At 54.7% G+C, this 14,422-nt stretch overlaps 1 protein-coding gene across 1 annotated transcript; it reads right to left on the minus strand.

Moving 5' to 3' along the window:
* Positions 1 to 5,484: 5,484 nt before the first annotated feature.
* Xirp1 (xin actin binding repeat containing 1) lies at positions 5,485 to 12,783 on the minus strand. The gene is given in 6 exon segments (XM_051173311.1): positions 5,485 to 5,574; positions 5,926 to 6,011; positions 7,343 to 7,449; positions 7,451 to 7,503; positions 7,505 to 7,755; positions 8,038 to 12,783. Coding segments are annotated over 6 exon segments (5,310 nt in total). The 5' UTR covers positions 12,761 to 12,783.
* Between the last annotated feature and the right edge of the window lie 1,639 nt (positions 12,784 to 14,422).

A 14,422-nucleotide genomic window follows, 5' to 3' on the forward strand; every position in this document is an offset into this window, starting at 1 on the left:
TCTGTGTGGTCCCAGCTGTCCTGGAACTTGCTCTGTAGACCAGGGAGGCCTCAAACTCAAGAGATCCATCCTCCTGACTCTGCTACCGCTAATGCTAATGGTAACCGTCACCTCGTTAGCATTCCTGTTAGGATGCATTATTTCAACAGTCTGGTAGCCAAATGGAAAGGGCGCAAGTTCTCTTTGGAATTTATGAAGATGAAATAACAACAACAACAATAATAATTTCATTCTTGCCAATAAGTTACAGGTCGTTTGTGACCCGGGTCCCTTTGTACCGATGTGTTCCCACCTTCTCCTGGTCTGTTGCCTGTTCCTAAAGCTCCATTCCCAAGTGTCCGCTTTCCTGTTTCTGAGGCCTGCCTGTCAAAACCACCGGAGTTGGACATTCCCAGAGTGGGTTTTCAGTGCCCTTTGTAGTAAATGGTCAGAGCCTTACATGGTCACGCATTTCTTAGTCCCCCAGTAGTTGCATCTGTCTCCCAAGAGATAACAAAACGGTGGGGTTGGTGACATTGTCCTCTGACCTCTGTGGGTGGCATGGCAGGAATGTGCCCCCACTCATAGATGAATAAACACGTGCAATTAAAAAAGAAAACTATATTTGGTTGGCCAGTAGTGGCGCACACCTTTAGTGCCAGCACCCGGGAGGCAGAGGCAGGCGGATCTCTATGAGCTCGAGGCCAGCCTGGTCTGCAGAGCAAGTTCCAGGACAGGCTCCAAAGCTACAGAGAAACCCTGTAAAAAACACGATAGTTGGCTGCCACGTTAGATACAAACATGAGGTGTGATAGTGTGTCAGTTTGGCAGAGTTTAGAATTCCCAGGGAAACAAGTAAATCTCTGGTGTGCCAGGAGGGGAGACTGAGGTGAGAAGGGCCGCCATCTGAGCTGCATAGCAGTGTTCATCTCTCTCTGCTCCCTTCATGCCTCACCCCAGCCGCCATGACTCCCCTGCTGTGTCTGACTGCATCCGCAAACAACAGAGAAAGAAAACGAAGCCCTTCCTCCCTCAAGCTGTTTTGTCAAGTATTACTCACAGTCATGAGCAGTGAGTATCCTATGGTGAGTGCGTGTTCCACTGATGCTCTGGTAGATAAACCTTTTTCACTGTCTGTGTGTTTTGGAATCATCAGGGCAGAAGGGATGTGTGATTCGAGAAGGTGGGATCCCGGTGAGGAGGGGCTGGCAGTGGAGGCGGCACCCGCCAGAGACAGCACCACATTCTACACTTTTGCCGTGGCCAACACCCCTTCCTTCTCATCTGGGCAGGCCCGTGATGAATTCACGAGCCAGCGTTACTCTTTGGGGCTTTTGAATTCTGCTTCTTGCTTTGCTAGGTAGGTCACATGCCTGGAGCCTTGGCGTCCATGAGACAGCCGTGCTGTAAGGAAATCACATAGAGAGCTGAGGTCCTCCATATTACAGGTCAGGGAAAAACCGTCCATCCTGGCTTCCGTCCCAACTCCTGGCCACTGGTGAGCGTTTACCCCAGGGCTGTTTCAGCTACAGTTTAGGAGGGTTCTGGTGCAACAGTTGTTGCCTGTGACAATAACATGCACCAGCAAACACAAAGGGTAAGATCAATTAATGTTTTAAAGGTTTATTCATTTTAAGTTTGTTTCTGTATGTGTGCAGTGCTCATGGAGGCCAGAAGAGGGCGCAATATCGGATTTCCCTGAAGCTGGAGTTATAAAGCATTTGTGAGCTGCTCATTGCAAGGGCTAGAATTAATTCAGTCCTCTGTAAAAGTCAGGAGACAGAATCTCTCTACATAGCCATGACTGTCCTGAGTGCTGGGCTTAAAGGCAAGCGACATTATTCCCAGGACACTCAAGGACAACTTTATTAGAATTTAAAAGAAAAATCCCAGTGTAGGCTGGCTGTAAATCTCAGCAGCTGCTTGGAGGAGGTGAATGGCGGAGAAAAGGAGAAAGTCATTTAAACAGGCGGGCATGGAGATCAGACACATGGTGGGAGGGAGCTTTACACAAAGAATATGGAAGTCATACCTCAGGGAGGAAGCCCGAGTGCTATGGAAAGGTAATGCTTTTAGTCACACCACTAGGGAGACAGAGGCAGGTGGATCTCTGTGGGTTCGAGGCCAGCATGGTCTACAAAGTGAGTTCCAGGAACTCAGGAACACATAGAGAGACCAAAAAGAAGAATAAAGAGGAGGAGGAGGAGCCGGGTGGTGGTGGCACACGCCTTTAGTCCCAGCATTCGGGGAGGCAGAGGCAGGTGGATCTCTGTGAGTTCAAGACCAGCCTGGTAAGAGCTCGTTCCAGGACAGGCTCAAAAAGCCACAGAGAAACCCAGTCTCAAAAAACCAAAGGGAAAAAAAAAAAGAGGAAGAGAGGATGAAGAAAGAGAAGGAACAATCCCATGATTCCATGGGTGTGGCTCTGCAGTCACTGCAGTCAGTCAGCTTCTGCCTGCAGTTTATGTATACGCTGATAGATCTTAGGAAAAACTTGAAAAGACATGGAAACATGGAGGAAGTCCTTCCTGTTTGGACAGAAAGGGCTGGGCATGTGTGGAAAACTTTTCCTGGGAGACATGAACACATTGGCTCCAGACCAGGCAGCGACGACAGCACAAAGTTACAATCCCACCCAAGTCTGACACTTCCAGAGTGCAGATGAGGAGTCACTCACCGGAACGTGGGTGACCCCAAACAGCTGCATCACCGAAAAGTCCCTCCTTGTCACGGATCATGAGCTCATGGAAGCCTCTCGTGGGTCCCCATCTCAGGATATTTATTCTCTATTATATTCCAAGGCTTGCAGCCTGGTTTAGGGAGTAGGAAGGGGTAATGGCTGGAATCCCAGCCTGTGACCTCACCACCCTCCTACTGGGGAAAGTCAGCTGCTCCCTATCACTGTATTGTTTTGCTCAGCCAGTTGCCATGGCTACCAGTCCAAGGTAATCTGTATTCCAAGGTGCTGATGGAAGCTTGTGTTATGCCCTGACATACCATCACATCACTGATGCGGAAGGGCCTTTCAAGAGAGAATCAGGGTTGCAATTAAAGTGAGGGGTCCAGTCACTGAAGATGGGGTGGGGGGGTGAGGGGGGTGGGGGAAGTACAAAGGTCCTGGGGCAGGAAACAACTTGGTGTTTTATGGTGGAAAACTAGTGTGACTAGGGGAGGAGAGTAAGGCGCACTGGGGGCCTGGGGGAGAGGAATGTGGAGAGGCAAGCCATTCTGGTCCTACAGGCTACTGACAGCTTAGATTCCAGACCTAGTAACCTGGGAAGCCAGGACAGGGTACTGGGAGGAGTGGCGTGTGTGTGTGTGTGTGTGTGTGTGTGTGTGTGTGTGTGTGTGTGTGTGTGTGTGTGTGTTGAACCCAGAGCCTTACAAAGGCTAAGCAAATACTTCACCACCAAGCCATATAGGCCTGGAATTCAGTTTGTAGACCAGGCTGGCCTCCAATTCACAGAGATCTGCCTGCCTCTGCCTCCTGAGTGACAAGATTAAAGGTGAGCCACCACCACAAGCTGTTTGGCTTTTTGAGACAAGGTCCAGCTACATAGTCCAGGCTGGTCTCAAGATGACAGAATCTTTTGCCTCAACTTCCTGAGGGCTGGGATTACTCGTGTGAGCCACTAAGCCTAGCTCTAACTTTTTATCTGAGGTAGGGTCTCATTAAGTTGCCTGGCTGGCCTTGAACGCTGTAGCACAGAATTTTAATTTATCTTCCTTTCCTGCCTCAGCCTCCAAGGTGTTGGGATTACAGGTGGGAGCCACACTCTTGCCTCTAAACTAATTTTAAAAATGTATTCTTATTGGGGCTGAAGAGATGACTCAGAGGTCGAGAGAGCACGTACTGCTTTTCCAATTCTTAGCACAGACATCAGGCAAACTACAACTCTGACGGCATCGGTAGAAACCTACATTTATGCACGTGCACACACGCAAACACAAATAATAAAAACAAATCAATCCTTTACTATTGTGTCTGCGTGATGTGCGTGGATGATTGAGGATGCCACTCCTGTGCGTGGAGGTCCGAGGATAACTGTAGATTCTTTCAACCTTCACCTGGATTCTGGGATGGGTGGGAAGCTTGCCCTATAGGCGCCTTTATCAGCAGAGCTATCGCGCTTGCTCGGGCTCTTAACATTTTACTTTGCTACCAGAGTTTCAAACTGGGGAGCCAGAGATGGATGGTAGCCGGAGGCAGAGGACGAATTCCAGACACAGGCAAGGACAGAGAGCATCAAGGAGGAACCAGACGCCCTCCCGGGTGAGCCCCGGAACCGGCATCCGTTTGGAATCCGGGAGGGAGGCTCCGTGCAAGAGCTGGCCGGGACGGCGCGTCCTGGCGCCCGGCGTCTGCTCGCGGAGCCAGCACTGGCAGCACGCCTGCCGGGCGTTTCCTGGCAACCGGCCACCGCCTGAACGTTCCGAACCCAAAAGCCCGCGACGTCACCGTCACCTTGGCGACGGCAGTGGGAGCACGCCCTGTCGGCTCCAGGGGCGGGGTCTGGGCTCGGCGCGTGTGGAGAGGGGCGGAGCCTGGGCAGGTGTGGATGCAGGTGCGGCTGCAGGTGTGAGCGGGCGGGGGCGGGGCCTCCTGCACGCTGGGCGGGGCCTCCTGCACCCGCCGCTACACCACGCTCTTGCAGCGACGCCTCCCCGACCACCCAAACTCACCGTGCCCTTGCCAGCTGACCTTGTTGTCCACACACAGTTTTTTTTTTCTCCCGTGTAAAATGACCTAATCTGCTTATATATTTGTCTTCTCTGTCAGCCCTGTGAGGCCAAGGGTAAATTCTGCCTTGTTCATCGCTATTTTTAGCACCCTGAACAGACCCTGGCACGAAGTGCTATTGAATGCCAGTAGCGTGAATCCACAGACTGACTCAATCGTTTCGTTCATTTGTGTGCTCATTTATTTGACTTGTAACCAAGATGAACAACGCTGGGCACACGCCCCCTGCAGGTGAGAAAGGAGATACTAAAAAGATATTCCAGAAAGTCGTGACGACATGCCAACTACAATCCCAAGGCTTAAGAAGTAGGGGGCTCAAGGTCAGGGCAAACTTGAGACCCTCAAAACCAAATGAAACAAAAATCAAGGCTGCTGGGCCAGGTGGTCCACACTTGTCATCCTCAGCCCTGAGGGGACGGCAGGAGAATTACTGGACATTTGAGCCTAGCCTGGTCTGCATAGAGAGTCTCAAGCCAGCCAGGGCTATAGAGAGAGACTTTGACTTGTCCTTCCCCGACCCTCCCCAGACAGGGTTTCTCTGCGTATCCCTGTCTGTCCTGGAACTCACTCTGTAGACCAGGCTGGCCTCAAGCTCACAGAGATCTGCCTGCTTCTGCCTCCCAAGTGCTGGGATTAAAGGTGTGCGCCACCACCATCTGGCCTTTGTCTCAATTTAAAAACAAAAACAAAACTTCCCCTAAATTGCAGTGCTGAGAATGTATGCCAGGTAGAGGTTTAGCCTCAAGTACTAAACACCTATTAATTTAGTCTCCATGCAGTAACACAACCACGCCCATTTTATAGATGAGGACATTGAAGACATTCACATGGTAAGCCAAGTGAGAGCCTGTGGACTGTAGAGGAGAGAGAAAAGGGGGGGTGGAGGCAGCAATATGGGAATTCCTGGTACAGGCATTTTATTTTTTGTGGTTTTGAGGATTGATTTACTGAAAGCTTGTACATGTTGGGTGAACAAGACGCTGCTGAGCTACATCTCCTTAGTGCTGGGATCAAAGGGATGCGCCATAGGTGGTTGCATTCACTCCCTTTGTTTTGACCAGTCTGACGTCGCCTCAGACCTTGATGACTTTGAACTTCTGCTCCTTCAGACTGCACGCACATCCCCGTGCTGAGATGACACGCACACACCACTCACTGTGGGTCCCGATCCCTTGGCATTCAGATATCAGATGTGTCTTCCTTACGGAGGCCCACGGAGGCCCACACTTGCCACCTCTCTGCCGCCACTCCTTGCCACGGCCACACTGCCGTGACTTATGACTCATGTCTCCTGAGCGGAAAGACAGCACATGCCATCTCTGATTTCTCCCTGTCCTCATGCAAAGCCAGTTTCCCGGGAACAGTACCCCACTGGATCTTACTGTCGTCCATTCACCCTACAATGGTCCTGGCGTAGGATGCACAGTGACTTCTAAAAGAGGAAGACGGTTTTCACCAAGTCTTTGCATTTCCCGGTCAGGATCTGATCGCTCCCTTCGCAAGAGCGCCTCCCTGCTTGGCACACACAGTGCCTGCTGTGTGCCAAGAGTACAGGTGACCGAGAAACGGCTGAGTCACTCTGGGCATGGGAGTTCTAGCAGGAATGTCCAACCCCCTCTCCCTGGTTATTGTATGGGGTCACGTTCCCATTCCGAGCCAGGATTTTTAAGATTTTGTTTTCCTAGAATGACATCCAAGAATGTCAGGCAGGAGGCCGAGATAAAGGGGAAGCGGCAAGTGGAGCTGTGGTATGTGCGTGTGTGCCGTGTGCGTGTGAGAGTGTGTATATGGAGTGCTGCTGGCCACGGATTTCCCTTTGAGCCCTGTGCTGCCTGCAGGGATAATGGGGTGTGGTGGATATGTGTGCAGGCAGAGGTCACAGAACACAGGAGGGGGCCGGGCCTTTCTGTTTCCTGACCTACACTGTGGGGGAATGCGGGCTCGGCTGCGAGCTCAGTGCTGCTAATGTTAGAGCAGGCACCTGACCGTTTTCCCCGTGTGAATGATGACTCTGGGGCAGGAACATGCACGGTCTGATACACACAGAGTAGAGAATCACCTTGGGCTTTATTTTGGGGTCATATTGTTCTCATTTGGGGTACTGAGTGGGGGTGACAGGAGAAGAAAGGGCAGTGTACTTAGCTTCTGGGAATTCTGTTGACTGGTAGCTTTTTCTGTATGAACTTTGGACCACTGGTCATGAAGGGCAGACGCCCAGGGTTTTTCTGGAGTCTTCCGTCCAATCTCTGTCAGAGACCGATATTGGGTCCAGTCCAGTCAGCCCGGGTCCTCACCAGGGATTAAGACAGCCAGATTCCATAATAAAACAAGTAGAAGCTGAGGGCGTGGCCGGGTGTCTCTCTGACTCCAGGTGATGAGGGGAAGACTCGGGCACGTGTGAGCTGGGGAGCGTGTGCACATGTTCCATCCTCCACGGGCAGCTGGCAGGTTGCCTCCTACCCATCCAGTGTTACTCTGGACCTAATGAGGCAAACGGCTCCCATCAGCTCTCTGAGGAGTGCCATTTTCTTGGTCCTTGCCCCTGACTCAGTCCTAGAGCTGTGTGTGTGTGTGTGTGTGTGTGTGTGTGTGTGTGTGTGTTTGGGAGACAGAGGGGCTCACTGGGCTGGATGTGGCTGCAGGGAACCCATGCCACCTCGGCTTCTGCCATGTCACTGTTGAACCGGGAGGGGCTGTGTAGGAACTGCCTTAGCAAGGGTGAAGTGTGGCCCTGAACCAGGGTCCATCAGTGGAATAAGGACCATATTCCCAAATGGGTCCATCTTCCTCAGACTGTTCAGTCAGCATTCTTGTGGCTCCGTAGGACTTGGAGCTAGCTGACCCAGACTGCAATTCCAGAACATTCTTTTGCTGCTCTGTGGGCACAGAGCCCTTGAAAACCACCACCCCTGCCTGATCCTGGCTATCTCTCCGGTACTGCAGGGCTTGGTTTATGTCCTGAGCTAGGTGTATACATTTCCCTGAGATATAATGGCTTCGCTGAGGCCTAGAAGCTTCCAGAAGCTTCTCTGTAGCTGATTGGATAGAGATGAAAGTTTGCAGGGAGGTGACATTTGTTGTCTTGGTGCCTCCAGTGTCCTGGAGGGAAGGACAGTCGTCAGTGCTGCCTGACCTTTGGCCCTGTGTGATTTTTGATCTTAGCTTAACCTTGCTCTGGATGGCTCTCTGCCTTGCCTAGATTTTTGACTACAGTTGGATCTTTGATCCGGCTTGAGCCTGCAGGCCTGGCTCTGCTGCTGGCAAAGGTATTGGCATTGTGTGTGCTGGGGTATTTTGGCATTCTCTGTGGATAGCGCCTGTGTGAGCCTTAGACTGAAGGCTAGACATGGAGCTAAGAGCTTTGTGTATCGTTTCTTCCATGTCCAGCAGCCTGGCTAGGGTCTGTTCCTTCAGCTGGGCAACCTCTGCACTCACCCGGGTCAGTTCGCCAAAGGCCAGCTCCACTGAGGCTTGGGTCTTGTGTGGTGCAGTGGGAACCTGAGGGGGGCCCCCTCCCAGCTGGGGTACGCCCTCAAAGAGCTTCTGCAGGGCCTGCACGTCCACACTGTGGGCTGCTTCCTGCTCCAGAGTTTGCCCTTGGCTGAGGAGGCCCTGGAGCTCTCCACGGCTGCCCTGTACAGTCCCTGGGCTCTCAGGGTTTCCCAGCTCGGAACAATTCATGGGCTGCTCTTTTGGGGAGCGGAGGTCCTTTTGTGGTGGGGTGAAGTCATTGTGGAGAATGTTCACCCGAGAGGACTCAGGGCTCTGGTTACTGCCGCTGGGTATCTGACAACTGCTGGGCCTGGGAGCCATGGGGCTGATAAGTTGCCGGTGCTTGGCTTGCATCTGTCCCTTGGAGCGATTGGCTGGAGGCAGGCATTCCGGGCCTGCTGCTTTGGGAGCTTTGACTGACTGAGGGTTGGCTGTGTCTGGTTCACCTGGCTTGTGCTCTTGCCCGGCTTCTGAGATGCTGTAAGAGACTGTTGGGGGCTTTGGCAGCCTGCGAGGGGGCTGGACTTGGCTTAGATGTGCAGGTTTGGGAGGCACTGGGGGTTTCTTCCTTGGAGGCATGGTGCATTCCGGTATGGAGCTTTTTGTCTCTGACCCTTCTGGGGGTTTCTGGCCAGCAGGTCTGTTGTGAGTGTGAAGAAGGGGCTCCGAGGCCTGCTGGATGGAGTCCTCACGGTGGTGGCCTTGAGCGGGGTGGTCAGGTTCTGTCACAGCAGCTGGGAGAGTAGGAGGGGGAGGAACAGAGGCATTATGGGAGTGCAGGCTGGCACCTGCTGCCTGGGGTTTAGATGTCACAGGAGTGTGATGAGTTAGAGGGATAGTCTTCAGGGTGGAGTCTGCTGCTTGGAGGCCCTTGTGCCAGCTTGGGACCATCACTTTCTCCAGAGCTCCCCAGGCCTTTTGTGTATGACCCCCAGGCTCATGATACCCTGGCCTGGGACTCCCACCTGCTTCTGGCTGGGCTGGGCTGGGACTGTGGACAGAGAGCACACTCTCTCCGGCCCTTGGCTGGGACTCTTTTTCAGAAAGCTGGAAAGTCCCAGGTGGATCAGATGTCTGCACAGGGTGAGCAGTATAGATGCCATCCTGTATCGTCACCCACCCCCTAGGCAGTCCTTTGGGGACTGCCTTATTGTCCCCACTGACCTTTCTGGGGGCTGCTGGGATCCTGGGGTCACTTCTGGCCACGGGCCTGATGCTGCCTCGGGTACCCGCAGTGGCAGGATTCGATGCTTGCAGAACGTCTTGGCTAGGCGTGGAGGTGGCTGCGTGGTCAGAGCCCTGCAGACATCTGCTCAGAACTTGCTGGTGCAGGCTTTGGGCCTCGGCAGTTGCCGTCCGCAGATTTTGCATGGCTTCCTGGAGACCTGGGGTCCCAGAGCCTGGAGGGGAAGCTGTGGGTCCTTGAGGCCCTCCTAAGGCTGCCTTCCCCGCCTGCCCAGCTGGGCTGGCATCTGTTTGCTTTCTTGATTCCTGCAACGGGGCCTGGCCTACAGCTCTGCCATTTGGAAGGAACATTTCCCCAACTACCCGAGGAGGAGGTGGGCAGGGTGTGGCCGCGGAAACTCTCAGGTGCTCCATCTCCATGGTGGAGTCTAATGGGGCAACACGTACGATGCTCTCAGTTGGGGGAAGCCTCTGGGACTCCTCCCTGCCTGGTATAGAACTTGTGTCTGTTGGTGGCTCCCACCGCAAGCTCTGAAGGCCGGTCAGGTCCCCTTTGTCTATGCAGCTGGCCAGCCGCTGTACACTGCTCCTTTCGGGGGCCCTGCTGGTTAGCTGGGGCTGCAGGGAGTAAGCTGTCAGTGCCACCAGGTCCTGCCCTGTCTCTTGCATCACCAGCCCTGTCTTTGCCACAGAGACTCCAAGGCCACAAGCCAGCAGCTGCTGGAGCTCAGGGTCCATGTCTCCAATGTTCCCAGTGTCCCCTGACCCTGGAATCCTGAGTGGGTGGCACTGGAGCTGGCCAGTGGTGTCCTCCTGAACCAACAGTCCCTGCTGGCTCACATCTGCCCTGCGCAGCACTTGGCGGACGATCCTGGGGAGCTCACCGCACACCAGCTCCTCCTTCCGTATGTAGGGGTGCCCCTGCCCTGGGCCTGGGAGCTCATACTTGGCAAGGCAGAGCTCCCCTGGCCCTCGGACTTCCATCAGGATGCCTCCATGGTGCAGGATGCCGGGAGTGGCGTGCAAAGTCCGAAGGGTTCTCTCGGCCGCTGTCTCCTGCCTCTCTGGTGCCCTACGATCTGCAGAGCCTTTAGACTGTTCCTCCTGGAGCTTGTCCCCTCTGATGCTCTCAGCTGCCAGGGAGCCCGGGGGGCAGTTTTCAAACAGCCAGGTGAATTTGTGCACAGAGCCTGTGGGGATGGAGTCAGGGCTCATCCTGGCCCCCTGTGTCTCCGTCTTGCCTGCCTCCAGTGCCTGGAAAACCTCTTTCTGCCGAGATACCTGCCCTGAAGGGATCTCCACCCGGCTGCAGTACCTTGCAGGCCCTCTGCCACAGGGCTGGCCCGATGCCTGCCGAGACTCGGTCTCAAAGACATGTCTGTCTGTCTGTCTGTCTCTAGCCTGGACCTGGCTAGCCTGCAGGTGCTGCTCCCCAGAGCCTTCTACCTGGTTCAGGGATTGGGGCCCAAACATCCAGGTGCATGACTGTGCCTCGGCCCCGGTCGCCGGGTCTAGGACCTCAGATTCCGGCTTCTCTGCCAGCTCGCTCATGGGGTAGGTCTCAAACAGCCAGCGGATGGTCTGTACATCGCCTTTTCGGGGGGGCTCAGAAGGGGCTTCTGGCCCCTTCCCATCCTCTTCGCGTCTTCTCTGTTGCTCTTGTTGGTGGATCACCTCCAGTGGCTGTGTCTCAAAGAGCCACCGAGTGGTGCCAACGTCCCCAGCCACCACTTCCTGCCGAGTGATGCCTCGTACCACATCAATGCTGCTGGGGCTCCCACCCAGCTGGTCCAGGGGCTGTGTCTCAAACATCCACTTGTAGCCCTGAACGTCACCTCCCACTACCTGCTCTCTGCTGACGGACGTCAGGGCGTGGAGCTGCCCCCTGCTGTCCTGCATTGCATAGATGGGGGCATCTGTACCCTGGGGCTGCTCGGCACAACCAGCTGTTTGCACTCGGCCTGTGCTTCCACAGACTGAATGCTCACCCTGCCCGAAGCTGTCTAGGGGAAGGGTCTCAAAAAGATTCTTGAAGGTTTTCACATCCCCCTTCAACCCATCATGCTGGGGGACCCCTTGAGACAGAGGCGACGCTGAGAGGCCATCACTAGACAGACAGTCAGCAGTGAGTTCCTCACCCTTCTGGGGACCCACCCGCTGCAAATGACCAACTTGGACCTGGTCCCTGGGAGCATCCAGGGGTTTCGTCTCAAACAGCCAGAGTGTAGAGCGGACGTCACCAGGGATCACTTCCTCCTTGGATGGAGCTTCTGCCCTAGCTTCTTCCCCCTTCAGAGTGTCCAGGGCACAGGTCTCAAAGAGATGCTTCTGCTGCTGAACGTCTGGGCCAGGCGGGACGAGGTCTGGGGATGGCTGGAAGTCCTTCTCGTCCACCAGGATCTCACGGATGGCATCCAGAGGCTGAGTCTCAAAGATCCAACGGGTTGCACTGACGTCGGGCAGGGCTCCCTCCTCAAGGGAGATCCCCCGAATCACCCGCACCTGGCTGGGATCCTGGTTGAAGGCATCCAGAGGTCGGGTCTCAAAGAGCCATCGAGCTGACCTCACAGCGTTGCTCTGAATCTCCTCCCGACAGGCAGCCTTGACTTCGTGGATAGCGCCCTCTGCGTCCTGGATGGCGCACAGAGGTTCTGTCTGAAAGAGCTTCACTGTCTTCTTCACACCACCCTTCAGCTCCTGAATCTCTGAGTGCAGCTCCAAGGGGCTCTGCTCCTGCACAGAGGGGCGGGAGCCCAGCCGGTCCAGAGGGCGCGTCTCAAAGAGCTTTCTGGTACCCTGCACGTCTCCACTGGCTGCGGGCTCCTTCGTGGTGGCCTCTGTTGCTTCTTCTCGAACTGTCAGTGCATCCAGTGGCTTGGTCTCAAACAACTGTCTGGCAGCCTGAACATCACCTCCGGATGGCCGGGATCCAGCTGGCTCCTGATCTGAGCTGTAGGCAAAGGAGCCTTCCTCAAACTTCCGAGAGGTGGCCTGAACGTTGCCCCCCGAAACAGGCTCCCTGGCAGCTGGCTTCTCATGGCCACCAATGGCATCCAGTCTCCAGTTCTCAAAGATCCAGCGCATGCATTGAACATCGCCCTCCGTGGGCTCCTCCGAGCCCAGCACCTCAGCCAGGTCCTCAGCCACAGCTTCCTCGAGGTTCTTTCGAAGCTCAGGATGGATGTGCTTGTAGAGACGACGCAGCTCGCTGGCTTGCCGCTGATGCTGGAACTTGGAGAAGGACTCCCTGGGGGGTGGTGGTGGCAGACCCTCCAGGCCTGGGGGAGGAGGGAGGGGCAGGTCCTCTCCAGTCCTTGCTTGGACAGTTGGCATAGGAGCTACCTGCGTCTGGGCATCAGCCATCCTTCTGAGAAAGGGAAGAGGTGAGGGGAATGAGGGTCAGTTCCTGGAGTGGATAGCAGGAGAACGGCCAAGGGACTGTGTGTCACCGACCAAGTCCTACCCCCCCCCCCCCGCCATCTCTAGATAGCTAGCCCAAGGCTCATTAGCCATTTGCCGGGCTGGTGCATCCGTCTGTCCGTCCATCCGTCAGTGTGAGCCCCTGCTTCTCAGTGTCACCCCGGTTGATGGGATCCAACAGTGTACAGCTGGCTTCTAGACTCTTTCCAGCCCCTGGAGGGGTCTGGATCTCCAGAGAGGAAACTGAGATGAATCATCTATACCTCCCTCTGTCAAAGTCATTTATATCCAGGGGACTCACAAGGGGGTGACTGAAGAACTCTGTTTTAGAAGCCTACAGGAAGGTTACATGAAGACTCATTTCCTATGGTGGTGAAATTCCCTCACAGAACACCAGAGGACGGAATTAGCACGTAGACCAGAAATCTTTCCAACCTCCACTTTCTGGCTCTCAACTAACTCACTTTAACCTTTCCCAGGCCCCTGGGTCTACAGCCCTTGCTGGTGAGATAGACAGAGGTCCATGGAGGGGAAATTGCTCGTGTTTAGACAGAGCCCACATTTGAATTCCAGGTCAGGGTTTCTCTTTTCACAGACAGGTTCTTAAGTAGCCCAGGCTGGCCTTGAACTTGCCGCCTAGCAAGTTCAATTGGGATTGAACTCCCAATCAATGTGCTACCACTCTAGGGGCTATGGATCGACCCCAGGGCCTCGTGCATGCTGGGCAAGAGGTCTGCCCACTGAGCCACACTTCCAGTCCAGAACTAATGGTATCTTCAGTTTTTTTTTTTTCCCCCTCTCCCTACAACACTTTGTCACTAAGGATAAGAAACAGGAGGCCCAGAGTCCAATCCTGCAGAATGAGCTGTAGGCAGTGCTAATTTGGAGATTTGGAGTCACTCCCAAGAAATGAGAGGGTTGGGTATGTGGAGCTCTTTTATTGGCCGTGGGGGCCCCTCTAGCCCCTAGGAGAATTGGGAGGTGACATATCCAGGTTGTATGTATGGATTAAGAGCCCTTCTGCCAGAGCAGCTCTGGACGCGGGAGCCCTGTGCTGGCTCACAGAGTGCACAGGCCAGGGCAGGGCCTCCAGCCAGCATCCGGATGCCGGCCCCTCCCCCTGCCCCCCTGGCTTCCACCAAGGCCTGCCTTTCCCCGTGCTTCCCGCCTCCTCAATGGTCTTACCTCACTCCAGCCATCTCCTGGTCTGTTTCATGTATGTCCTATCTGTCTTGTGACAGGTGTTATGACAGTCCCCGGAGGCCGTTAGGGAGAGAATGTGAGCTATGTGCTGCCCTGACCCACTGCCCCCCCGCCCTGCTCTTGGCACCAAATATAGCTGAGGTCCAGGCCTCAGGCAGACATCATGGCACTCAGAGAGAGGTTCCAGCTCGGCCAGGGAGACCCGGTGTGCCCATGTCCCGTGCCATCTCCTTCCATACTGTGGGCTCTAGGAGACTGCCTTCTGCTTCCTGTGAGGTGTCAAGGTGTCCGGCTTGTAGGCCAACCTGAAGGGCCCCCACGGCTCAAAGGGATCTGAGGGTGTGGGATGAAGCAGGAACGCTAGCGATAAGGTAGAGACAGGACATCGTCCTGTCCTCTACC

This window comes from Phodopus roborovskii, unplaced genomic scaffold (assembly GCF_943737965.1).
Source record: "Phodopus roborovskii unplaced genomic scaffold, PHOROB, whole genome shotgun sequence".
Taxonomy (NCBI): Eukaryota; Metazoa; Chordata; class Mammalia; order Rodentia; family Cricetidae; genus Phodopus; species Phodopus roborovskii.